Genomic DNA, 27,616 nt, shown 5'->3' on the forward strand with positions numbered 1-27,616 from the left:
TAACTCAATGTGCAGTACCTAAAGTTACTGCGCAGTAGTGCCGGCGCACAGTTATTTAGTGACGCTTACTGCGTATTAGCCTAATAACACTGCACAGCAGGCTATTAGCACAGTTTTTGCCATGACACACTACTATGCAGTGTTATTAGGCCAATGTGCAGTAAGCCTCTGGTGTAGATGTGTCCCCTGTGCCTCTTGGGTTCAGCTGTGATTGAAATGAGTGAGCCATAGGTATGGATATCACACCAAACCAGCTGCGTGCCATCTGAGAAGCTGGAGAGCTCAGGCAATTAGAGGAGAGGCATACGTGTGAAGTCAGCAATACAGCTGCATTGAGGATGGAGCTTCACTTTGCCAAAGGAGTTGCTCAGATAGGTTAAGATTTTTCCTAGTGAAGTTTGTAACTTGGGCCTTTTCCTGTGCAGTCTTAACCTTGCTGTTAACCCACAGCTAGAGACGCAACGCGTTAATCCTTGCAGATAGACCAGACGTTTTGGCATGTCAATCGAGCTGGCTTTCAGACATGTAGATAACTCAGATTATATACAGCAGCTTCCGTTGCAAAAAAAGAAGACATTCCCTGTCACATTTTGACCTGCAAGCTGCTAGTTTTCTCTCCCTTCATGTTCCTAATGTATGCATCTAAGGCAGGGGTGGGCAATTATTTTGGCTGGTGAGCCACTTAATGGGGTTGGCAAGCTGTTGAGGCCCGCAAAGGTAGCCCTGCCCCTTGGCAGGTGCCCCACCTATCAGTGTGGGGATGTGTGTGTACGTGGGGGTGTGTGGATGTGGGGATATGTGTGTATGTGGGGTGTGTGGATATGGGTGGGTAGGTATGGGAGTTTTGTGGGGGGAAGTGTTTGTGGGGATGTGTAATTGTGTGTCTGGATGGGTATGGGGTTTGTAGAGCATGTGGAGGGGGAGGGTGGCTGGGGATGTGTGGGTGTGGGGGGGTTGTGGGTGTGTGTATAGTGAGAGGTGTGTGTGTGTGCGCAGCAGTGAGCAGGGCTCCCCCCAGAGGTTTGCAGGTGTGGTGGGGGAGAGGGTGGGGGTGTGAGGGGAAGGGTGTGGGTGAATGTGGTGTTTGTGGTATGCATGATTGTGTGTGGGGGGGTGTGGTTTGTGGCAGAGGGATTGTGTGCCCCCTTGAGCTGGTCAGCACCCGCCCCACAACAGCCTGGAGCCGGCACATCCTGCAGTGCCTCCCCACCACTGCTAACAGCGGGCAGCCCCATCATGCCCCACGCTTGCTCCAGACTCACCCCCATCGGAGCGGATCGGGCACCGCCCGGGCCCAGAGCATCCTGCCACCCTCTGGGCATGCAGCGGGGCTGGGATGGCTCTGTGGCAGGATTGCCTTTCTAGGCAGCCCAGGTTTCAGGCGGCTCCTTTCGGCTGCCTCCACCACCAGTGGTTGCCCACACTGCCCAGCATACCAGCAGGGCCCCGGGCCAGCGGCAGTGGCAGCCAGCCCAGGAGACAGGTGTCTCCTTCCGTCTAAACGGCAGTCCAGCTGGGCCAAGGGACCAAGGGATCTGCTGTGGCCTGGACAAGACCCAGATCCGGGCCGTGGGCTGTATTTTGCCCACCCCTGGTCTAAACTGAGAGAAGTAAAACTCCAGAGTGTTCCTCTGTAATAACACCTAAATGCTTACATGCTTTAAAAGTGGAGGGAGCTGGTAGAAAACCAAAAGGCAGCTCTGTGTCTTGGGTGTCTGAAAAGCAACTTGCCGCAGCGTCTTAGCTTACTTTGCTATGCAGAGTATACTAAGGACCCTGTTTATTGGAACAAATTGAGTATTCAAACATTACCAAAAATGACAGTGGTTCTATGCTGGTACCCTGAGCACTGTGGGCTGGGGAGATGATTATTTTCATAATGTACTGACCGAAGAATGGAGGGGTGCCGGGGCTTTCCAGATTTGAGTAGACTGAGTGGGTCCTGGCTGTAAGATGGTAGGTCTGAACTTTTATTTCAGGTCTTTGGGAAGCCTCTCATTCACAGCAGGAGATGGCAGTCCCTTTTTAATATGCAGTGTGTAAAAGAAATCAGCATGCTTTGAATTGTGCAGTAATTAGGCGCAGTTCAAGATTCGATTCAAGAAAGGGGTTAGAACATGCTGCAAAGCCGAGCAAATAGTTATTTTATCATTTCCATATTTTAAAACAGCCCCTGCACTTGAGGATTTGGGGATGTGATCTGTTTGGGATTTATACTGGCCCAAGTGAATTCATTTCTTTCTTTTGTAAATTCAAAACAAAACTTAATAAATTTGCTGCCGCCACTTCCAGGTAGAACAGGAACATGAGGAAGGGCCCCATGAAACAGCACTTTAAGAAAAAGCCTGTACATATTTCCAGCACTTGTGCATGATGGGTGTCTTCTCCCATCTAAACAAATAACCCCATCGACACCAATGGGATATAAATTTGCATTTATTTTTCCTAGAGGGACAGCGTATAATTTGGTATGTGATCAGCAAAAGTCACGACTGGCACTATTAACTGAAGCATTTGTGCTGAACGATGTTGATGCGTGCGCTGGAGACTTGGATCTGGGGTAACCAGTGACCCTTACTAATAAGAGAAGCTTCCAGGAAGTTTGCCGCTTTAAAACCTCCGTGCAAATGAAAGAAACCAGCCTAAGTTTACGTCTGGGCACTTATGCTCTGTGTAGAAATATGCTCAGCCCAGGGTAAGTCTCCCCTGATTTACTGCTGTATTCATTATGCACTGAAAGCCCAGCTCCCCACCCCTGTTCACACTGAGCACCGGCGTCTTCTCCGAGCAATTGAATCCGTCAGAGAGGTTGGGCAAATTCATCTGCAGACCGAACTCCCGTAAGATCCCCAGGGAAGATCACATTTCAGATACTTTAAATGAGAACCCCATTGAGGAAGATGATCCAGGAAATAAACTTCAGTTTTCTGCATAATGGTCATGTGTCTTCAGTCCTCTGAATAATAGCTACAGCAGGCAGGGAAGAGTGGATAGCTTTGAGTTAGACACAGATCTCTCTCTGAGCTTGCCTTCCCCTGGCCCTAAACTAGTAGAGCTTGAATCAAATCTAAACCATCTTTTTAGATAGCAAAACCCTGAACGAGTTGTTGGAAAACCCAGTTCAGTCTGATTTTTTGCCATATAATTAAAGAGGTTAATACAACTCCATTTGTTTAAAAACAAAACCTAGAAAACAGGTAATTCATTCCTAAATAGACATTAATGATGTGGGTTTAAAATATATTTATTTGGAACATAGACCTAGCTCAATCCAAGTTGCTACCATGAAAACCAAGCTACCGCATAGGGAGAAGTCTAGTTTCTGAATAACAGATGTAAGGCCAAAATGTTTTTCATGACTGTGTCAGCAAAGTTTTTTTCCCCCCGCTGCCTACATCTATTTTTTCCTGAGTGAATGTTTAGAAGCATTAATAATTGTGTTTTCCTCTTCACCTCTAAAAGCTGCCTAATGTGGCTTAACAGTCAGAGTGAAAAATAATAATTAATGTGACTCATCAGTCTAGAAAGTGTAAAGCAAAATGAGCTGCCGTAGTGGCACGAGCGGTACTGTAGCTAATATTTTATAGTATCATTTGCCGTTGAGGAATGAAGTGATCTGAATGAGGCAAGCGCTGGCTAATCAACTGAGTTCCTACTTCTTTACAATATTATTTCCTTGGCTCTTTTCTTTTATGGCTTAGTAGTTTGAATGGTAACTGCTAATGGGATAGCGGCTTATGGTGGCACAAACTATGATGTAGTGCACCAGCCGGTCTTGGTTGGAAGTATGCTTTATCTGGCTTATGATCTTCCCTAGCATCCCAGGTGTGATGTTAGTGGGCGTGTTGTATTCCCGAGGTCCTGCGGAGCCCACGATTTCATAATTGCTGCTGGAGCTAAAGGCTAAGCCATAGATTACTTGGGTCATGGATATACCGCTATGGCAAGCCTACACTTATTTGGTAGATAGACACAGCTAACCCAAATACATAGACACACATAGGCCCCAGCCTTGCAAATGTTAAAAATTGTGCTCATCTGTATGCTGTGTAATTTGGCAGGCTGATGTCTGCAGGATTGGGCCCACAGAGAGTACCTTTTAAGCTTTCTGTGCCTGCCATCCATCTAGCTAAATTGCTTCATCTGCATCAGTTGTTTGGAGAACTAGAAATAGCTACTGAAGGATAAATGTCTCCTGCTTTGGCAGTAAATGCTTGAATTTAACTTTCAAGTTTATTTTTTGATAAGGCTTTATCTGCCATATGAGGTTCCTTGTCCTGGAAATGCATCTTGTTCCACTGATAATCCCACGGTTCTCTTGCAAGGCTAAATGGGTCTATTAAAGGAATCCCATCTCCATTTTTTTTTTTTTAAAGTGTAACCATGATTTCATGTTTTCAGGAAAATTTGAGGGGGGAAGTATTCATTTTAGTGAGGTGACAGCATAGAAAAGTAGCTTTCCATTTCTCCAGGAGACCCATTCTCTGTAGGGATGTCTTTGCAACACCTCCAACACAATGCTGGTTCCCCAAGTGCCTTAGGAACATTTCTAAATTGAGATAAGAGAGGGGGAAAGATATTCTTCCCCTCTAGGCCAGCAGTAACAACAGGAGCTAATAAAATCTGTTCACTAAGGAGTGAAGTGGGCTAAGCATTGGCTTGGGTCTATTGACCATCAACCCACCATGTGGTAGTGATGAGTTTTGTTTGCTCTCTATTTAATTTGAATTCTTACCGGTGAAAAGCAGTAATCCCAAGACACAGCTGTATCTATTTCTGAGAATAAAAGCAATATGTGCACGTGGAAGGTAAGCAATAATACCATTCTAGCATGGGACAGACCTTGTGTTTTTCTGGGCTCCCAAGTATGGGAAAGGCATTGACAAGGCAACAGGTATTCAACGAATCAGAACTAAAATCAAGGGACTTGAGAAGAAGATAATGAAATGAGTAGATATATGGCTTGATCTAACAATGATTTTGTGAGAACAGAATAGTGTCAAAATCTACACGCTCTGGAAAGTTTTAAGCAGGTTGTAAGTAGGAATAATGGGGGGAAAATGAGGCAAAAAGGTATTTAGGCTAAACATTAGTGCTCTCGGTTAGGAAATCTGACATAGAGTGCCTTATTGGATCAAGGCCAGCAAAGTAAAACATTTCATAGCCTGTCATCATGTGAAATTGCTGGTATTGACAGTTGCTGGAAGTAGAGTTCTTGCCATCTGTATACAGCTGACAAAACAATAAAGTAAGTAGAGAAACGTATGTACATTATCAATGTGATGATGGTTTGCTGTCACCTGCAAAGAAGCTGGTGAATTATGAGCTGGCTAACCAAGATGCTTACAACACTGGGAAACTGAAACGTATATTATAATATTCATGTAATAGGACACCAAAACAACCCTGACTTGCACCCCATTATTGCCTCTTCAATAGGCAAATATTATATGAAGATGCTTATAACATTAATATGAAGATGTTTACATCACTATATAATATTTGCCTATTCAAGAGGTAGAAATGGAGTAGAAGTCAGGGTTGTTGTAGTTTCCTATTACATAGTGTTGTAAGCATCTTTGTGTGTGTGTGTGTGTGTCTCTGTGTCTCTGTCTGTCTGTCTATAGATATGGATAGATATATAGATATAGATATGTGTATATGTATGTATGTATATACGTGTGTGTGTGTGTGTGTGTGTGTGTGTATAAAAGAAAATAAGCCATGCTTTGCATACACAATTACTGGTATAATATAAAAAATGGGAGAAACCAATAGCAGCTAAAGAAAATGAGTGTCTATTGAGTATAAAATCCTAAATGGGCTTGATGTCCTGCCTGTTGTAACCCTCTCCTTATATTTTACAAGTGAATCCATGTGGTTACATGACTGCATGCTCCTACCCCCTGGTTATACCTGCTGTTTGTGACTCTTCTCATTTATTGGTCAGTTCCTTGTAGCAGATTAGTTTAATAAATCAATTAAGCCAAGGCATAGGATGATTTGTCTGTGAGCAAAAGCCATCTCAGCTAAGGGACTGGTAGTGAGAAGACTTCTGTCTTGCTGAAAATTGGAGTGCCACGGGAGATGCAGAGCTTTGTACAGTGTGATGAGGTTATCACAGTTGGAAGTCCATTAGGTTTATAGCATTCACTGCTCCGGGCTACGGGGGAAGGGATACCGTGGAGAAGATACCTCCAACATTTGTTGCTCAGTGAAAAGACTGTTTTAAATAACTGCACTTAGGGCTTAGAAGTGTGGTAGGGTGCTGTTTTGTAAAAAAAATTTGCATGGTTAGGTAAGATTAAGTTACTACAGCCGTCTGTAGGCAGGACCTCAGCGTTAAACTGAAGGTGTTTCATGTGACACCTTCCTCTTGTGACATTGTTTTACAGAGATCTAGTTGTAGGTGAGTTGTTTTATGATGAGGACTTCACAGCAAATTAAGGATCGGGGCAATTGAAGTCAGTGAGAGAGACCTGTGTCACATGGTCAGAAATGGGTCCCGTTTTCTCGGACCTTTGAACTTATTTAGAAGTAAATGAAAATAGCAGAGGAGACGAGTAATTTTTTCTTGTTAACCATCAGAAAGCAGCCCAGTGGGTGCCTCTATGCGTAGAAAGCAAAAATTACTTGTAATAAGTCTTACAACAGAAGTTTTCATGGAAGATCATCAAAACAGACGTGGCAAGCATGGGTGTTTGTACATGTGCATTAATGCGCCTTTTCTAATACACATTAAATTTAGTATCTCCAAAGTGAGGTACTAAATTAATGCCCATTAAACTGTGCTAATGTACAGTAGCACATTTGCATGCTTTTTCATGACTCTTAATGTACTGTAGACTATTTTACCGCACATTATATAATGTCACAGTTTTTTATATGATACTTGAATGCTCAGTAAAATAGTCTACTGTGTATTAAAGTACGCATATAGACACACCCCATTAGTCCTGTTTTGGACTCCTTTTTTTTTGTTTGTTTTTTAAGTGTCAGTTAAGAAGGAGAAAGTAGTTTATAGGAAGCTTTTAGAGGTGGGAAGAAATATTCCTTCCAGGTTTTTCTGCCCACTGTATGGCTGAGCAAGGGTGGGGATTTTGTTTTGCTAAAGTCTGTACTGATTTGTGTACCCGTTCCATTTTTAAGGACAGAAGACCCGACCCAGCTGGAATACTCTAGCTGATTTCACTGGGAGGTGGAGCGAGCCTCAGCACAGATCCACATATTGTGCAGTCTTGATGGCCACTTGCTGCAGCAGCCCTGTATGATGCCCAGAGGATTGATTAACATGTATTTATTTGTAGATAAGATAACCTCGGGTCTTCAAGTACTCGTTCCGTGCGTTTCCACCTCCAGATTCCATCTCGCAGCTTTCAGCAAATGAAGCAATTCCTCCGGGGTTTTATGTAGGATGAAAAGTGCTCTTAAAAAATATACCATTCCTTTAAGTACTCCTGGAAAGCTGGTGACCTTGCTTTACCTGACCTATACTTGCATTGCTTGCTCTGCTGTCTTTGCTCGAAGTTCTCCTGGTTTCTCTATGCAGCCTTTTGTTATGTATGGGATCTTGATAACCATTCTCTCCCATCTCCAGACCAAAAACTTTTTGCAGCCTTGAGGTTAAGTGCAGTTTTTACTACAGCATGTTCATGTTCCAGTATTACCTACTTTAACCCCAAATGTTGTGTTCAGCACGTGGCTATCTGGTAGCAAACAGAAAGTGCCTGACTTGGTATATACTTTTGCAAGAAGCAATCTTTTTGCTTGTTCTTTTGCCTCAACGAACATTTGAGATTAGCCATGCAGCAAAACTTTTCATTTGTTACTTGTGTCATGTCTTTAGTGAAATGATTCTCATCCAGGGTGCATGGCATCCTGGGATGGCTTAAGATCCTTTCAAAGGTGCTGCAGGGTACCACACAATGTTCGAGCTGTGGTCATGATTTACAAGTTAAACCCAGAGATTTCAGATAGGGATTCATAATATTAAAAATATTCTGACCTGTTATGGTCTTCTGAGTTTTTTTCCAACACAAGAATTGCTCTGTTATTTTTCCATAGTTAAAAAACAAGTGAAAACTAAGAGCTGCCATTTTCCAAGGGTTGCTTTGAGTCTAATGAGGGGTGCTTTGCATCTGATTAAAATAGCACTGATTAGAGTGCTTATAACAGCGATTCTCAACCAAAGCGCCTTGAGATCCTTTCATGGGTGTCATGGGGTGTTATCTCTATTATGTTTGCAAACATAATTTTCAAGATAAACCCAGAGATTTCATATAGCAATTCACAGTTGAGGTCTTTCTGAATTCTTTGTGACCAAAGAATTGCTCTATTATTTTTCTGTAGTCAAAAAAAAAGTGAAAACTAAGAGCTGGCATTTTCTGAGCAGTGCCATGAGTCTATCCAGGGGTGCCTTGCATCTAAAAAGATTGAGAGCCACTGGTGTATAGACACAAATCTCTCTTCAAAAATATATGCAGAGCCCATTTAAAAGAAAAAAGTTACCACACTGGAAAGACCTCTGTTATTTCTGGAGCATTTTTGTGTGTTGTAGCTGTTGAACTATCATGACTGTTTAAATTGTACATGTGAAGCGTAAAAACAGCATACAGAGATAATCACCTTGCTAATTCATGTTTATCTAATTTGGGCACAAAAAATGGCAGTCTTCCCTCACTACTGAGATGGATGTACTAACAGAACATTATAGTGAGGTCTCATTATGAAATCTTTACCCATTTTTTTACACACACACACTTCTATTAAATATAAAAATATACTCATAAAACTATTCATTTGGTCAAGTTGATGAACAAAGCCCATTTTGTAACCTTATCATCCATGTTGTATCATCAGTAGTTAGGAAACGAGTAGTCATGGTTAAGTTATTGTCTTGGGGTGTTCCCGTCACATTTGGCAATCAGAACTTGTAGTAGAGACCTTTTATTAGACCAACAAGATTTTTTCAAAAAAAAAAAAAAAAGGTCCTTAATTGCCAGCTTTCCAGCACAAACTTTGCAAAAAACTTGTTGGTTTAATAAAAGATATCATCTCTACTATGCATCCTGATTGCCGAATATGATGGGGACACCCCGAGACAATAACTTAACTGATTGCCTTTTCCTCTAGACTAATATGACTCAACCTGGATACTCATCACATTTGAGAATTTGGGAGATTATGCTTCAGATACACAATAACCTAACAAAGAGTTGTGTGGCATATTTAAAGCTGTTACATGAGCAGGATACCTTCTTGGTATTGGGGAAGTGCAGCTATTTTGGTACACCTAGCCTCGTATAGTCACAAGAAACCAACCCATTTCTTTAAATCCTTGCAGTCCACAGTGAGCCCTCTGTGTCACGACATCAAGAAACCAAACTCTGTGCAACTCATGCAGTGATGCCTGCAACGCGTGGGACGTGAGTTTCTGTACTGATACAAAAAGGTTGAGCATCCACTGGCACCCAGTTGCACCACGATCGCCTCAAAGCCTTTGAGGAGGGGACACATTTTTTCCCCACCATTCCCTGGCTGTCATATGAGCCCCAACTAAAGCTGGTGCCAGTGGTTGCTACTATTGTTCATCCGATGAAAGCTGCATCACCTTAGAGACCGACCAAGGAAACACAAGGAAACATGATGTGTGTCTTTACCGTGTTTTGGTCCGAGGATGATGTCTGCAATGCTTCGTGTTTTTGGCAGGTGGTAATATTTATTATAGATCTGTTCGAGTGTACTGAATGCTTATAGGTCACACATGGCAAGGCAAAGGGCAAGTCAAGCATTAAGGAGGAAGGGAGGGTGGCTGAGTGGTTAAAGCCTCTGTCCTGGCAACGTGGCTTTGGCTTCTATTGAACTCTCATGTGGCTTTGGACAAATCCTCCAAGGTGAGGGCTTGGCCCATAGGGGTTTTCTTTTACCACTCCCCATCTGTAAATGAGGATACAGATGTCACCAGAGGTGAAATATGTTAGAGACCGTGAAGCTTTTGGATAGTACAGCAGTGGAGATCACATGAGCACCTCCGACAGATGAGAAGGGACAAAAATAACTTGTTGCCTTGAGGGTTGGAGAATGCCGAGCACTCGCTGCATGGTTCGGCTGAATCATTTCTCGAGGGTGGATTCAAAAAGTCAGTACTTCTTTGAGAGGAAAGGAGGGGGTGATGTGATCGGACACATCATACCAGAAAGAACGACGGCACCCTTTGGTGAGAGACCAGGGACTGGCTGCGGAGAGCTGGTAGCAATGGCTAAAGGGCAGAGAGGGGGATTGTCACGAGCTCTTGACCAAACTCTTCTGTTAGACCTGGTTAGGTTTTTACTGCCAACTCAAATAGGTTCAGACTTAGGTCAGTGATGTGAACTCTTGAAAATCCCACTTAGCAACTCTTTATGACAGAAGAAAACTATCCAAGGGCATAGCGTTGAACTGTGGCGGTCTGATACATGATTGCGTAACGATGGTGCCATCGGATTCGGCTGCGGCGTTTGTGTTGGTGGTGTCGCATCAGCTTTCACTCCACCCCTTGCCTGTGCCGCTAAGGAGAATGAGCTGCAGTTTGCTCCAGCGTGCACCCCATGAACAGGGCCGTGAACTGATTTCTAAAGACAGGTAATATCCTCCCTCTGGTGCCCCACTAAATTAATCGCTTGCATCTCCAATGCAGCTGTGAAAGCATCTCATCGTGGTTAGCGTGGCGCTTGAGCATGCACAAGCAAGAAAGAGTAGAGATTCACTTTGAAATTCAAGAAGGAGCTTGAAGGGTGGGGCATGGAAATTGGTGTGTGAGCTCAGCAAATTCGATCTGTAACGGGCATGGACACCTTGATGTCATTTTTACAGAGTCAGTTATCAGAGTTCAACTGTACAACGCAGCTGCACAAATGAGAGATGTGAATTTGAATGAATGTAATAGCGTGTCCAGAATGCCACCCCTTCCAGCGGTTCCCAAAGAAAAGTACCAGTAGGGTTCGTTTGGAGGGGTACCTATGAACTGAGAAGTGCTGGGCCCCAAACTTGTGACGGATGGATTGCTTTTTATTATGCGTCCATGTGCTCAGTGGAGAAAAGCGTATTTCTAATTATATGCCATAGATGATCAGTTCTTATTCAAGCCTTGCCAGTAACTGAGTTGCCTTTTCTGGAGAGAGAACAGGTTGTCTCTGTCTGTTCACTTCTCTTCTTGCCATCAGCAGATCTGTGGAGCTAGCCCTGCCTTCCCTTTATCATCGTGATGTAGATGACAGATGCAGGAAAGGCAAAGCAGACTTTCCAAATTATCTGGTGACATGAGAGAAGATGGTGACCTTTAAACAACATGTGTTTTCTTTTTTTTCCCTGATTTTTCCAAAGGGCTGGGGGGCGGAAATCTCTTTCTGCAGTTGCTTTAGAAAAAAAAAATCCCTTCTGGGATGCCCCCAGAATATAGACTAGGGCAATGTCACTGCTGCCAAGAAGATGTCTGGTAAAATCCCAGTCGCAAAACTAAGCTTTGAATCTTTGTAATATGATGCTACTGCTCATGCCTTGTGTATAGAAAGGTTTTTGATATCGCCTCTTCAACCTGGGGCATGTAGCCCCATAGATGAATATGGAAAAAATATTTTATAGCAACTGTGCTCTTTAGGAGAATAGAAAAGTCCATAGTTAGATGCCTGATGGCAGCGGGAATAAATATATTTTCAAGCAAATCACTTATGGGGTGTATCAGTGGTTCACCTTTAGTCTATCTGATAGACCTCAACAGCAACCAACGCAACCCAAGTGGGTGAGACAGTTATGAAAATAATAGCTCAGTGCATGGGAGGTGTGACGTGCCAGTGCTCGGCCCCTCTGAAAATCCACTTCAGAATGACTTGCTGAAGACTGATTAGATGCAGTAATTGTGTTATAATGCTAGAGAATTGTTTTCTTCTAACGAGAACATAATTGAAGTGAATAACTATGGGCTCTTTGAAGTCTTATTCTTAGATTACAATAAGCAAGATTCTGATTAATTTAGCAGCAGGGCATCGGTGGCTATTAACAACTTAACATGAGGCCCTGGTTGAATGATAAGGAGATAAAGCAGCCTCTGGATCTCATATGAACAATCATTTAGGCTTACATTGAATAATTGTCAACATGGTTGTTGAGCGATGTAGTGGCAGCACCGATTTGTCTTGAAAACAGATGGCTAGGTTACCAGATTTGGAAGACTCACTGGCAACTCCTCATCGTGGTATTCTTGCGTAGGCTACGAGCATGCTGCCACGGTTGAGTTGCAGCTCATGTAGGCATTCCCTGAGCAAGCTTCAAGCTAGCTAGCTCAATTTTTATTTTATTTTATTTGGGGGGTGGGGTGGCACCATAGCACCAAAGGGCTTTGTACAGGCTCAGTGCCTGGGTATTTCTCTAATTTCTCGGCAAGTTTGGGGCCCTTGCTCTGCTCTAGTAGTGCCCCAGCTAGCTAGTTTACAGCTGGCATCTATGCGTGATTTTCACTGCTGTAGGTACGCTGTCCGAGTTGGCTGCCGATCTCTTGAGACACTTCACTTATGCCTTATACTCTTGCAAAGAAGCACAAGCAGTTCGACTGTGTGTTTAAAGTCACCAAGTACCTTTATACAATATAGCATACTTTAGCCAAATATAGTAAAAGTTTACGGAGCATGTAACAAGCACAAGAAGTCGATAACCTCTTCATCCACGCCTTCACGTCCCAACATTAGCAGGTCTGAGCAAATTGCACGGGAGGGCTTAGCTCAAATTAATTAGCTAAATGAGTGTCTAATGGCAAGAAGCGTCAAGCAGGTTGGTATATTTAAATATGAATAGCTCCTGTTTTAAAGTTGAACGCCTTATCGTGGGCAGGGTGCATCCTGCCATCAGCCGTGTTGGGATCTGCCAGTAGCGCAGAAGAAGTGCACGGGGATCTTCCGAAACCCCTCGCACAGCCAGGACCATCCAGCTCTACAGACAATGAAATGCAAGCTAAAGAAAAATCTGACGCCGGGCACATAATTAATAACAAGAGACTTAATGACTATTTCAAGTTCATCAGCAGAGCATTACAATGGTGGGTCTCTGGCCGGGACGGTGTCGGGATGGCCTTCAGCACATATGCTCTGAATTAGTCATGCCTTCCTGGCTGGACCATGCAAGAGCTGAGGAAGGCTGATCAAGTTTAGCAGGCCTCTGTTACTGAGAAACGGAGGAAAGTTTGCTGTGCCTCTCCTCATTTTTTTTTTTTCCCCTGTCAAGAAGAAACCCTTCTGGCTTTGTTGTAAGTGTGGTTTGTAATCATTGTACACATCCCAGATGGTTCATGAAAACTCTTTGAAATGCCATCTGCCAGGCGTGTGTCCAGCCGACAGCCTGTCATTCTGCTACAAGAAAGGCAGAGGCGGAGTTCTGCTTTCCCCTGCCTTTCTGAATCTCATTCAGTAACACTTGCTCACATTGCTTGGCAGGAGAGCCGCATCTGAGAGCAATCTTGGGCCTAGATAGCAACCTGGATTTTTTTTTTTTTTTTTAAGTCTCTCCCCAGATAAGATATCCCAACATGTGTGGTTTTATTTCTCCCCCGTTCATTATGGGAGACCCAGGCGAGGTGACAAATGGCATCTCAATGATGCAATGTTTTTGTCTTCCACGATGGCTCGGCGTGCCTAATGCTTTCCATGTGTGCTGGAGACCGCCGCGCTCGCAGCCAGCACATCTGTGATTTCTCCAGCTTGAACATTTTCAGGAAATTAAGAACACTGCGATGAAGCACACACACCCATCAAAATGGATGGAGGAATTGTATTAAAGATAGAATTGTTCAGTAAAAAAAGACAAGCTGGGATAATAAACCTTTAGGTGCATTTTCACTGTTGCAAAAAAAAAAAAAAAAAGAGAGAGAGAGTGGAGGAGAAAAGGTTAATGAATCCTGTCTGCAGGAGCAAAGAAAGTCAGTGAAGGGCATTATAATACTGGGGCCTGCAGATTATGTCTAAGTCCGCAGAAGATGACTATGATCATCAAAAGTATGATGAATATCATTTCATCATATGAACAATATCATTTAATATCAAGTATCAAAAGTATACCCACACTTGCAATGCAGAGAAGTCTGCACCTCCATTCAAAACTTTTTAGGAGGCCCCGCAAACGAAAACGAGGTTGAAAACCACTGTTTTGGAAGATAAAGTGATGCGAGTCCTAATGTTGACACCCCTTATCTGTGATGGATCTGAGTTACGGGGCAGTCAGAGAGCCACCCACCGTATTCAGCGTGAGGAACTTGATTACTTGGGTTGGCTCCTACTGGATATGGAAGGACAGATTTTTTAGACTCAGATCCATTGTGGCCCCTGTTCATCGGCCCCAATGGGCAAATGTGATAGGGACGGCGCCCTGTACATACCTAACCCCGTGTCCAAGGGAAAGAGGAGGAACTGTGGTAGCACACAGGCTACTTTTAGGCAGCACATGGCTTTGAGGGTGTCACTGCTGCCAGAACATCTGGAATAGAAACTTGGCTTCAGTCATGAATACAGAGAGTCTAAAGATGACTTTAAGCCTCATCCTCAAAGGTATTTGGGCACCTCCAGGCTCCTGACCTCTCTGATTTCAATGGCACCTGTTTGACCCCAGCAGTCTTTGCTGCCCAAGTGTAGAGGGGTTGGACCTGATGATCTGTAAAGTCCCTTCCAGCCCCTAACATCGATGAAACTATGAAACCTAGGGAGGAATTAAGCATCTAAATAATTTTTGAGAATTCAGGCCTTAAACACCCTCATCCTTGTCCTCACCTTCCCATGCCCTGACGGACCAAGGATCTAGTCCAAGAACAGAGAATTTGCACCGTGATAAAGGCAAACCATGAGTAGGGGAGAGGTGTGATGGTGACTAATATGAATGAAATTGCTTGTGACCATTTTTTTTCTGGGTAAGGACCTTCAGGTGGGCAATGAAAATGAGCATGTCCCAATGCAGATCATCAACGGGTAACACATAAGGAGCGTGGCTTTCTCCAGAGTGATTTCTGGAGCTCTCTGTCAAGGAGATGGAGTAAAACCCTGTCTATTTCTCCATCACATGCAAAAACTTCTGCCAGGTTGCCAGTAAAGTGGCTAAATTTATTCGCTAGCAGCTTTCCCTAGAAGCTGGGATCTTCCCTGAAGTTTTTTAAGAGCCAAACCCCTGTATAAGTGCAGTCATGGAATTCAGCCTAGTGTAGAGGACAGAAGAGGGTGCACTTGCTGAGGTACAGGTACCTTCCAGAAGGAAGCGCCCTACTGACAAGTCATACCTGGTTAAATGTCACGTGTAGTTTTCTATACCTTTAAAGCTGTCCCTGATCCAGCTGCCAGGCCAGCTTGCGCACATGCCTCCAAGCATCCCACACTGCCCTTCCTCCTGAAGCTGCATTTGTTGTGGTATCTGTGAAGCCGCCAGTCTATCCCTTTTCACGTGTACCGAATTCCCTTGGCCTCCGGGGGCCACTTACAGGAAATGAACACAATTGAACAGAAATCGATAGATATCAGTTAATCACTCAGTGATTTTAAAAAAACGGCGGAACTGGCTACCTCAGCAAAGGGAAGGAGGGTCTTGAAAGGACTAACTTGAGTCACGCTCTGACGGGCAAACAAATAGGCTGCATGGGATTTAGGAGATGATAAAGCATCAGTGTGAGAGGCCTGCTCCCACTCCTCTTGTGATCGTGCCAGAGAGCGGCGTCCCTGCTGCTTTCAGCCTTTGAGAAGATGTTCAGCCTCTCGGTGACGATAACCAGACCCAAGCTATCTAGATTGAAGATTGAAGCTATGAATGCTTGCACTGCTCAGCAGCAAAAAGGAATCCAATGTGGTTCATGGAGAATCAATATGGATCAATTGTAGTGAAGAAATGGGCTATGCTAGTTGAAGTTAATCCAGTTTTGGGCCCCACTACAGAAAGGATGTGGACAAATAGGAAAGAGTCCAGTGGAGGGCAATGAAAATGGTTCAGGGGTTGGAGGATGTGACTTGGGAGGAGAGCTGACGGAAGTGGACTTATTTAGTTTGCAGAAGAAAAGACCAAGGGGGGATTTGATAGCAGCCTTCAAATCCTTGAAGGGGTGTTGCAAAGAGGATGAAGCTGGGCTGTTCTCAGTGGAGGCAGATGGCAGAACAAGGAGCAATGGGCTAATGTTGCAGTAAGGGAAATTTAGTTGGATATTAGGAAAAATTTTCTCACTAGGAGGGTGGAGAAGCACTGGTTACCCAGAGAGGTTGTGGACTCTCCATCCTTGGAGGTGTTTAAGACCCGGGTAGACGAAGCCTTGGCTGGGATGATGTGGTTGGGGCTGGTCCTGCTTGGACAAGGGGGGGTTGGACTAGATGTGCCCTCCTAAGGTCCCATCCAACCCTCATTGTCTATGATGTTATAATAAGTTTTCAATGTGCTTTTAAGGTTAGCCCCTCCAAAGAAAGCATTGCAATCATTAAATCTAATCTGAAGGTCATAGCCACATGAATGAGTGGGGAGGGTGTGACCACTGGCACATTTAAGTGTAGTGTAAGTGACAGCGGGTGCATCTACACATTCATTAATGCAGTTTTGCTACTGTGCATTAAATTTAGTATCTCTAATGTGAGGTACTAAATAAGTGTGCATTAGGCTGTTGTAATGCGCAGTAGAAAAAGCACGTGCTTTTTTAAGTGGCACCCACTGTGCAAATAGCCTGTTTTTACTGTGCATTTGCATATTAGCACAATTTTTGACATGACGCCTTAATGCGCAGTAAAATAGGCTAATGCACATTAAAGTGCACGTGTAGACGTGCCCAGTAGCAGCCAGCACCATGGTCCACAGTGGCAGGAATCCCAGAGCACTGTGGGGCTCAAGGGGAGAGGGGTAGCAGGAGCCATGCAACGAAGAAGAGGGGTGTATACCTTGAGAAGCTTCACCATCTTGTGTTTTCAAACACTTTTTGAGTGTTTAAATTAGTAATCTTACTCTGTTGCAGGTTTAAAAAACAACACCAACCAAACCCTGGTTTTTAAAAAGTGTGTGGGATTCAGAGATGACTGTTTAAAATGAGGCATGTTTCTTGAATGAGATGAATGAAAGTTCAGGCAAATTCATCTTACCAGTTGTTTATATATTATATCCACATTATAGTGTGTGGTCTGTGCATATGCATGTGCATTAGTTTGCATTTCATAACCTTTTCCAGTACCCAGTGAAAAATATTAGCAATAATAAAGATAAAATAAGAGCTACAGGCAAGAGAGAAAGGGGATATTCAGCTGAAATGTGAAAGGAGCTGATGAGTTGCAGAGATGCATGGAAACTGCTCCAGATAATAGGAGCTGGAAAAAAAGGCTCCTTATCTAGGGATATATTTTGTGTAGCATTCAGATGTGGGTTGGGGGTTTTTTTTCTTGTCACTTCACATGAGAGGAAGTAAAATAAGATCCTACGCTGGCAACAGTCAGATAATTGTTGATGCCTTCCTGAGCACCAAATGCCGGCAGATGTCTCTTTGCTTGTGATGGAAGAGATTTCTTCAAACAGGCTCACCTGGCGTAGCCCAGACAGAGGAAGGTAAAACAGTGGGGTAATACCAAGTTTTTTGGACATACAGCGCTGTACCTTCCCTTTTGTATTTCCATTGGGCTGCAGGTCTAGAGTCTGAATGGACCCCTTGGGTTTCTTTCTGCCTAGCAGCTATGGCAGAATTAATGTCCTGATGCCTTCATTTCCCTGAACGAGATCTCAGGCTCCTGCTTCATTCCTGATGGTACAACCACAGCACTAACTTTTGGTTTTCTCCCTTTAGGCACAACCCGCCCTCCAAGAGAAGGAGAAGTGCCTGGTGTGGACTATAACTTCCTGACTGTGCAGGAGTTTCTGGAGCTTGAGCAGAGCGGGACCCTTCTTGAAGTAGGAACATATGAAGGTATGGCCCAGCGGGGACCCAGTTCCAAAACCCACGCTGAACGAGGTGTTTAATTAGCACCTGCAAGCTGCCTGATCTTTGCTAGGATTTTACCTGGAGTTAGCTACCGTAAGTCGAGAACAGACCTTTTATTCTTATGAAGAGACACCTTCATAAGGTGAGGCAGCTTCCCAAACTTTTTTGGGTTCTTCCCCTGCCCGTCTCCATTTGTGTGCAGCTTTCCTTAACTCTCCTTTTCAAGTTCTTCACCGGAAACATGTCGGCCTTTGCTTCTGAAGGGGGTTTCCTGTTCAGACGAAAGGGTATGCAATGCTGCGCAGGTTTCGTGGTCTTGGGCTGACTTGAACTCCCTCATTGTAGGTGGAGAATTAAATGCAAATAACCACTGGCACTTTCCAGCAGGAAGGAAACTCTATGAAATGCTGGGTTGGGTTCTCCTCTGTTTTGTGGCCTCTTTACATGCCCCTGGCAATGCTAAGGAGATCTTGCAAGAGACCTGGGTAACATTTCCCTTCTCCCAGGGCTCACCTCTGCTGGTACAGATGCACAAAAAGGCCTTTGGGGGACTGAGGATCCCGCCCGTTGTTTCTACAGCCATGGTCTTCCTTTGCTTACAACACTGAGAGGCAATGCACAAGCAGAGATGCTAAAATAAAGGCAGCCAAAATAAATAAATCCAACCCTTTGTCAAAATATGTTCCTATCTTGAAAGGCAATCAGGACTCGTCATAGAGATGATATCTTTTATTAGAGCAGCAAGATTTTTGCAAAAACAAAAAAATTCTTCAGTTGCAAATTAACAATTAAAAAATTTCTTTAGTTCTTTAAAGAATTTAACTTACATTCTTTAAGTATCTATCTTGGGAGTGTCATATGGATGCTGTCATTTCGTTAAGTGAAGAAGAGTATGAAGAAATGTTTATTTTTCAGCCTTTAAAAGAGTAACAGGAAGCATATAAAAAAATCCAAGCTTCACTTACACGGCTGATATCAACTGATTTAGAGGTCTGTGCATGTGAACTAATTTGGGATTGCCAGTAAAATAAATCCCATACATTTATTTTTCTTTTTACCAAGCCAGTTTTTCTAAGCTCCTTTGCGAGGGTCACCTCGAAGCATCGAGTTCTCAAACATGGGAAGCTACATTGTTCAGCCTGTATCGGTTTAGCCATGTATGACAATACGAAATTTATGGGGGGTTTCACTTCTCCAGTGCTGTGAGTTGATCAACTCAACCAGCACCACAGCTAAAATGCCAGCAGAAGAACTACTGGAAAATGAGCTTTTTTCCCTCCTTCCCTGTTTCTAATTATAACACTAAATTAGTTTTCTTTGTCATGGCACTGAAAATAGATCAGCTCAACTGCTTCCCCATTACATCCCAAACCTATTTGTTCTGTTGACCTTTCCACTTGGAAAGGCAAAATGAGAAGCTGTCTCTAAGGTGGCTCTTGGGACACACCAGGAATTTGTTTTTTGGAGACTGGTGTACCCAGCTGGGGCATGTTAAACATGGCCTTCTCACAGATCATATGTTTATATGTGCAATGGATTAAGTAACTCAGATTTCATAGGGTTTTTTTTTTTCAAGTTTCAGAATATCTTCCTGTTCATTTAGTCCTTTTTTTGCTATACTAAGTGATACCGAATTTTGAGGCATGCCAAACTGTGGGGCCTGCTTTTCAGAAATGTTGAACAGCTTCATCTCTTAGGGGTATCTGCTGGATTTGGCACTGGTCAGCACTTCCGGCCATTCAATGATGGAGCTATCTAAAGGGAAATCGATGACAATAAAGACAATCGTGATGATAATGTGGATGTATACATATGCATCAAGGCATATTAACATTTGGTTGTAATGTGCAAAAAGGCCTGTTCATTTATCACTTGCTCCACCAGGGAGATTTCTTTAATGGGTTTGCATGCTTTTTTTTTTTTTTTTTCTTGTGTTGATTTGATTTTTACATGTGGATTGATTTTAATCAGCATTGACCTTGGTTAGGCCACATAATTTAAATGGGAGGCGGTGACCACAGGAGTCTCTCTTGAAGTAGAGGCCATAAATGAACCCCTTCTATCATCCACGTCTGGGCTATTTTTCTGTCACTGAAGGTAGCCCAGTAAAACCTGGGTAGTTTTCAGGATTAGGTTTCCCTACAAAAATGAGGGTCTGCAAAAAGTGTACACAGAGCCCCAGTTTGTAGCTGTCTTAAGACCACTGCTGCACTCCAGCTGATCAGAGAAGCAGTGCCCTTTGAAGGAAAAGCTGCAGCAAAACCGCCGAGAGACTCCTTCATTTGGCAACCCGTTTCCAGTTGTGAACTACATGGATGCAAATGATTCGGGCTCTGCTGTGTTCTTCTAACCCTGCTGCTAACATCACGCTGGAAAGTGGTCCCCCAGACCTCGACACAAAGGGGCCTCTTGCAGATCTCGGAGAGAGGCCACTATCCACTTCGTTTTGATGCTTCGTGCCATCTTCTATTTTAATTCCTCAGGTTTTGCACACGGGTGTGAAGGTAAGGTTGCTGCATGAAAGGGCCTCTCATCTCACCAGACAACCTCCAAAGGCAGGGAGTGGCAGGAGGGCGCCTAGCAGAAGAAAACAATAAAGACACTCATGACAATAATATGGATGTATATGTATGCATCAAGGCATATTAACGTTTGATTGTAATGTGCAAGAAGGCCTGTTCATTTATCACTCGCTCCACCAGGGAGATTTCTTTAATGGGAAATTCAGCTTATATCACACCTGTGCTGTTTATGTGGGGTTTGATTAGTTCACCTTCCTCCCTGGGCAGGGTTTGGTGGCCTTTGGGAACAGGCAAACCAGGACAGAGGCATTTGAAATCGGTTAAGCAATAGTCCCGTGGTTAAGAGATCCATGTATTTCTATGGTAGGCTGCAGTAGCGTTAGTAGACGAGTTGTTTGCTTTCAAGGTTTTTATCAAAGCATAAAGTGAAGTAGAGGCTACCAGATAGCACTGGCATTTCCACTCTTCCCGGGGAGCTCTGTGACATCTCCAAGGCCTTTATTTCAGAAAAATGGTGAGAAGCCACTGCCGTCCTCATTGCCCTGTGCTAAGGCGGCGCTTTGAAGGTTGTTCGGAAGTGCACGGCCAAAAGAAGCGACAAAGCTTTGCAAAAGTGGGCATCCTTTTTAAAAGCTCACTTGAACTGAACTTAGTGAGGAGGCAAGTGTAGAAGTGTTTGAAGCCTGGCTGTGGGGCTGATCTGAGGAAGAGGAGTGTGCAGGGTGGTGTCTCTTGACTCTGCTTGAAGGACAGAGGAAAAAAACACAAATCCAGGGCAGATCTGAGTGGGGAAGACTGGTGGGTGCCCCCGGGGTCACTGGAAGAGTGTTTGCCAGTTTGCTTTCCTACCATTGAAGGGCAGTGAGCACAAGCTGCTGCAAGCATGCTCTGTCTGAATATATAGCACTCTGTAGCCCGCTTCTTTGACGCTGGAGCCCTAATCACAAGCTGTTCCTGTACAGTGCCAGTAGTTTTATCCATGTTGCTCATTGGCCAGGCAGGAGAGCCACCACGTTATGAATCCCGTCAATGTGCGGTCAGCTTAAAATATTCCAAAACCATGAGTCAGGACCCTAAAAAAACCATTAGATTTGCAGGGAAATAGAATCAATTGTTGGGTTCTTTTAATTTGCCTTCATGTTTACATTTACTGGTTTTTTTAACCATAAAGTCTATAAATGTAGTTTAAAAAAAAAAAAGAAAGAAAACTGGGATTCTCAGGCAATCCCATCACTCCAAGAGCAGGGGTTTTAAAGTGAAATGCCAAATACTGCCGGTCTTGCACTAAAGTCAAAGGAGCTTACAGCCCTGCTCAGACATTGAGAGATTTGGGATTGTGTGAGTGCCGAGAGAGTTGCTTCCCTGTGTTCAGGCAAAATGGTCATACTTGATACATGGCCTTGTTTTTTTATGAGGCCAGGTGGTAGCTGGGGATCTAGGAGTGCTATAATTCCCAGCACTTACAGACTTATCCTGCAGTGCTTTAAACTCTTAGTAATGTCATGGAATTCATGAAGCTGACTACTTAGCAGTTGCTTTTGCATAGGAAAGGTTGAGGTCCTAACAAGTACCAGCTAGACTGTGAGGGAAGACCCTGAAATGGTTCAAACAGGATGTTGAGCTACAACTTTTGGAGTCTATCCCCATTTCTCCTAGAGCTATCTGGGTGGCCTGGGACTACGTAGATAATTGCTCTTCCCTTTCCCTCCCCAACAAGCTTGCAAAATAGTATGGTAACACGTAAGGCTATTACCATTAAAAATTCGAAAGATATCACACTATGCACACACTTATCGTCTGGTGCAAATGCAGGGGGTATTCACACTGGTATGTCGTATCATTATTCCTGTGCCCATTTAGGATTCTCACCATCTTACACTAGGTGCACAGACACAAAGGAAGATAAACTCGGTTGCTACGATGCAGCAAACACCTGAATTATGAATGGTGATCCCCGTATGTCACAGGTGTTGTGAGGCTTCATTAACAGGTGATTGCAAAGCACTTAGTGATCTTCAAATGAAAAAGTGCCGTGCATTATAACATGTGAAGGCATATTATATTATGGCATTATATTGTCCCAGCATCATCTTTCATTCTCATGACAAGTGCTGTGTGTTTGCCAAGAAAAGTAATGATGTCATCCGCATTAGTTCCACGGCTGAAAAGTCAAGAGGTAACTTCTTAAGACTGCCAATGTATATAAAACTAGGTAGCCGGCAACTCTGATTACGGTAATGAATGCCTACAATCGAGTACCTTAACAGGCTGGCTAGGATATGAGCCAAGAACCCATGGTGTGTTCAGAAATATATATTTGAATTCAGAGAAGCAGCTTTTAGCTTTTCATTTCTGATGTACTCAGTTCTGCATATGCTTCCCTGCCCTGGCCCTCCTCACTCATCTGTTTTTATGGAAAGGCTGGAGTTTTTGTGTTTGTTTTTTTATGCTGTTCCAACTTCTTTGTTGTCTTCTGTGGGTCCCGCCACCCTTGGACAGCTCTGAAATGAATGTTATGTCCACAGTATGCCAAATGTGAACAGAAAGATCAGAAGACTGGCGGCGGCAGATGCTGTCGATGCACATGTAGTGGAACAACATGTTCCGCTTAATAAGATAAGATCCGCTTATTAACGTCTCCGTGCTGCAGATTGACTCAATAAATCATAATGGCTCCTTTAGAGCCGTTACCGTGTATCATGTCAACCCTCCATTTATTACCATCTGCGCTGCGGTGAAAGATTCGTTTTCCTCTTCAATTCTGTGCTTTTAGGGTTGGGATTTTTTTTTTTTTTGGTGCATTTGGCTAACAAAAGGAAGGGAGTGTGTGTTGGGGGGTGTAAACACAGCTAGGGGTGCGAGGGAAGTGAAGAAATGAAGCACAAGCTCAATTGGGTAGAACATTTACCTTGCATTATGGAGTTAGCAGCTTCAAAGTCCATACCCCTGGTGACTCGTGTTGTAGGGAAGGTAATAATGGGCAATATGGAAAAGGCTGATGTGTTAAATGCCTTTATTACTTCTGCCTTTACAAGAGAGATCAATGAGCAGGTGATAAGCAATTAGCAGCAGGGAGAGGGGGTAGTTATTCAGTGTCTAGTAGGGAAAGAGCAAGTTAGGAGCTCTTTTGAGAAGCGAGAAGTTTTCACATTGGCAGGGCCTGACAAAATTCATCCTATAGTATGCAAGGCATGGGGTTGGAAGATGGACTTGAGTATAGAGGTCTGCAGGAGACACCAGGGTGGGTGGGGTAAAATACTTGAGGGGTTAAGATTAGGATTTGAAATAACCTTGATCCGTTGAGAAAGTGTTCTAGGATAAATAAGATAAAATCCAATCAAAGCAGGTATAAAGTAAGGAGCAATTGATTCCCATGTAAAAAGTGGAGAACAATTGACTAGGTTGCAGTACTGCAGAAGAGGACGTGGGTTATAGTGGATCACAAGCTGATTATGAACCCAGAGCATAATATTGTGGCCAAAAACCTACAGCAGGTTTTGCAAGACCCGAGCCGTGGGAAGTGATTCTTATGTTCTGCTCAGTATTGTTGAGGCCACACTTCAGAGGATGTGGACTAATTAAAAAGAGCCCAGAGGACAGTAACCCAGTGTACTGTTATATATGTGTGCACATGTATGTGCAATGTATAGATTGTGATGTAGATGTGTCTGTGCATTTATAATAGACACTCCACTTTTATGGGAGCGTGAATAGTCTCTGACTACCAGAAGGAGATTGAATTCATGTAATTGCCTAACACCCGGTGGGCGTCGAGAAATCGCTGTTTACTTGTTAAGATCACAGGCTGTTATGTTAAAACGAATAGCAGACGATAAAGGCTGCCTTAACCTGTAAATGGCTTTATTTGGTTTTGGTTTCAGGTGGACTTTCATGTACGTTATACTGTTGTATGCAGCTGTGTACAGATCTAACAATAGCCAAGTGGCTGGGGAAATGTCTAATGATCTCCCTAAGCACAGGATAAATTAGGGGCCTCAAGACAGATCTTGAGTGCTGCAGATGATTTTCTGCTGAACTCTCATTTCCTCTACTGGCGTTGATTGTGGTAGACCTGCATGATACTGAACTCGTTACATTACTGATTATGGCTGAGATTATCCAGTTAGGTGTCTGCCTCCCCAAATTCGTTCCATCCAAATAATAACCCCATCTGGTTTCGCCGGCGGGCACAAAACGTTCAGGTGAATTTCAAGTATTTCAGCCATAAGTGAACATGTAGCTAGTTTAATGTTAGGGCAGATTTGCAGCGAAACACCCACCCTTATTTCTCTGCATTCCCATTTTGAACCACCTCAATTGTTGGCTCAAAATCTGAAATATAAAGGAGGGTTGATTTGGATCCATCCTAGATCATCTTGTCCCTTGCTTTCCTACAGAACCGAGCTGTGCTTTGCTTCCCATTCCAGATGCTCTAGCCGCGGTCTCATCTCGGTTGCCTGGATACTCATCGTTTCCTCAAGGCAATTGCTAATCAATGTGCAGTTGCACTTAGGTGATTCCTGCAGACGGCAGCCAGATCCGTCATCTCAGCAGAGAAATCCACAGCCAAGCGTGATCTGGAAAGTGAGCAGCCTCCACTCCCAGGAATCAATTTGTCCTGTGCTAATCAGGCAGGAGTACTCGTGTTGGATTAAATGAACACAGGCACTTTGAGGGAAATGAAGGGTCACTCATCTTTGGTTCTTCTAGAGAGCCGCGTCTCAGAAAACAATTAGGCTAATAATTACATTTTGATTCTTCATCGCCTTCGCTTAACGCAGTGGCTTAGCTCCAGATTTCTTCCCCCAAATGCTGTTTGCGCTAATGCACAGCAGAGGCTTTGCTGTGGAAGAGGAAACCCCTTATTGGCAAAGCACAGCTCTGCACGTGGGAAAGTGTCCTCCACAGGTAGGAGCTCCTCTGTGCTAGGGAGAGGCCCCATTACCACTGCAGAATTAGCCTTTGCTTGAGGACTTGTTGGGTTTTTGGTTGTAGCTGTGTTGGTCTAAAGACATAGGCAGGCATATCTTTTATTAGACCAACCGAGTCATTGGAAAAAAATTCTCAGCCAGCTTTCAGGTGATTGCACCCAAAAACTTGCTGAGAAGTTTTTTTCCAACTACTCAGTGGGTCTAATAAAAGATATCACATCTACTCAAAGAACCTGGCCTGCCTTGAGGAGTCGGGAAATTCAGGGCTGCAGGAAGACGAAGCTGCTCACATCTTTGTTTGGCAGTTCCCAGAGAGCAAATGCCCTCCCCAGTGCCAAGCCTGAGTCTCTTCCTGGGGAGAAAGGGAGTGCAAAACAAAATAGTAACCGTAGACCTTGCTTAACCAGCCTCAGTAAAAGGTTTGGGGGTCGTATGCACTAGGTGAAGCTCCGTGATGATGAAGCTGTCCACGTCTGATGGATTTAGCACTTAGCCTTCCCATTTCTTACGTGGAGGGTATGACTGTTGTGCAGTTGGGGGTGTGATCGTGCTGGAGGTGAGCAGACCTGAGCTGCAGAGACGGGAGCTGGGCTTGCAATGCTTGTAGCACCCAGCTGACTCAACCGGAGCTCAGACTGAAGTCTGTGCCATCGCATCTTCCCCGTGGTCTTAGCTCATCACCTACCTGCTCCCTGTAGTCACACCTTTGAGCGCAGAGTAGACCTAACCCACCACGAAGTTAACTTCAGCTTTCTTGCTTTCCAGATCCCTCATTCCTGTTGGATTTTGTGTATGGATTATCTTCTACAGTTGCACTGGCTTGCATTTTCCCCACATTGAAGTGCCTCTTCTCCCATTTGTCCCTTTTAGGTACTATTTTTTTTCATTTTTTGCTTATACCCCTGTGTTCTTGGCCAATTTAGAAACGGTGCTTTCGAGCATTTGAAGCCTTTCATATTTAATAATCTGGTTCGATTTTTCATATTAATCCAGTTGTATCTTTTATTTACAACACCTTTTATTTCATTTGATTTTGTTTGTATTTTACTGAGTTTGAGCCACTGCACACAGACTGATTTAATTCCACTTAAGTTCGTAGTCAGCTTCAATTTCTCGTTCACAAGCAAATTAAGCTGTGCTTGGGTTTTCGACACGTTGATGGAGCCTTGTTGAAAATGTTAAATTGTTTCTGTTGGCATTTTCAAAAGCCGCAAAGATGCTTCCTTGTCTAAACTTTTTAAACAAGTACTTAGGGTGTGCATTGATTGACAATGCTGCTTTAATTCCTGAGTTGCTGGGGGTGAACAAATGGATGTGGATGTCTTTCATCAACTCCAGATCAGTACTTGAACTGGCAGAGGAAGAAATGTTGTGATTGTGAACTTCTCCTCACATTGTGATTAGGCATTATTGTGCTCTAATTATTATGTGCGATACTAAAATTTTAAAGCTTCAGACAGCTGTAGATCGGGTATGGAAAGGGAAGAAAGTGATTCCAGAATTGTCCTTATTATTTTTTGTTGTTGATATTTATGCAATCTCCATCCAAACGGTGCTAAGCGTATTACAGAACAGATGCACAGTCATGGTTTCTGCCCCAAAAAGCTGACAAATCTAATTTTAGATGTACGTTGCTTGCTATTCATGGTGTGTAATTGGGTTGCTAGGTCATAGGATGGTATTTTCGCTTTCTCGGTGGTTAACTGAAGGAATTTAAATAGGAAGCGAAGGAAAAACAAATGTCAGATGCTCCCCGTTCTGATAGCAATTTCTGAATGGACCATCCTTTGCTTTAAGCTTTGTGAAACAGCTAGTGGGTGCTTAGGAGCATTTTCCTAAATTTGTTGAGGTTGTCCAAATATGGATGAATGAAGTCATCTGACTCCCCCGCTGGAGTACAGCAAACTCAAGAGAAACGTTACAACTGAGAATTTGTGAATGAAGGTTTTCTGAAAAGCTGTTCACCCAAGTCTGTGACACACAAGCAGCAAGAAGGCACTGATTTTTCTTTTGGTCTCTTTCATAGGGATTTCCCGTGTGTTTTTTTTTTTGGTTTTTTTTTTAATTTATTTAAACGTAAGGTAGGAGTAGGCGTAAGACAGCCAGGTTTGGTTTCACAAGTTGGTTCCTTGTGTCGGTCAGAGTCAAGGCGGAGTTACCACTAATTACAGTCAGGGACAAAACCCCCGCATTCGTGTTTTGGTTAATTGCTTCATTGCGTTAGA

At 43.6% G+C, this 27,616-nt stretch overlaps 1 protein-coding gene across 15 annotated transcripts in view; it reads left to right on the forward strand.

Moving 5' to 3' along the window:
- MAGI1 (membrane associated guanylate kinase, WW and PDZ domain containing 1) overlaps positions 1-27,616 on the forward strand; it is a 402,777-nt gene that overhangs the window by 289,014 nt on the left and 86,147 nt on the right. For all 15 annotated transcript variants that reach the window (XM_090022950.1, XM_090022949.1, XM_090022947.1 and 12 more), the window contains exon 3: positions 17,804-17,923. In XM_090022950.1, the coding sequence (XP_089879076.1) occupies positions 17,804-17,923 (120 nt within the window). The remainder of the gene's footprint in view (positions 1-17,803; positions 17,924-27,616) is intronic.

The sequence above is a fragment of the Crocodylus siamensis genome, chromosome 11 (assembly GCF_052110815.1).
Source record: "Crocodylus siamensis isolate JL-2025a chromosome 11, ASM5211081v1, whole genome shotgun sequence".
NCBI classification, from domain to species: Eukaryota; Metazoa; Chordata; order Crocodylia; family Crocodylidae; genus Crocodylus; species Crocodylus siamensis.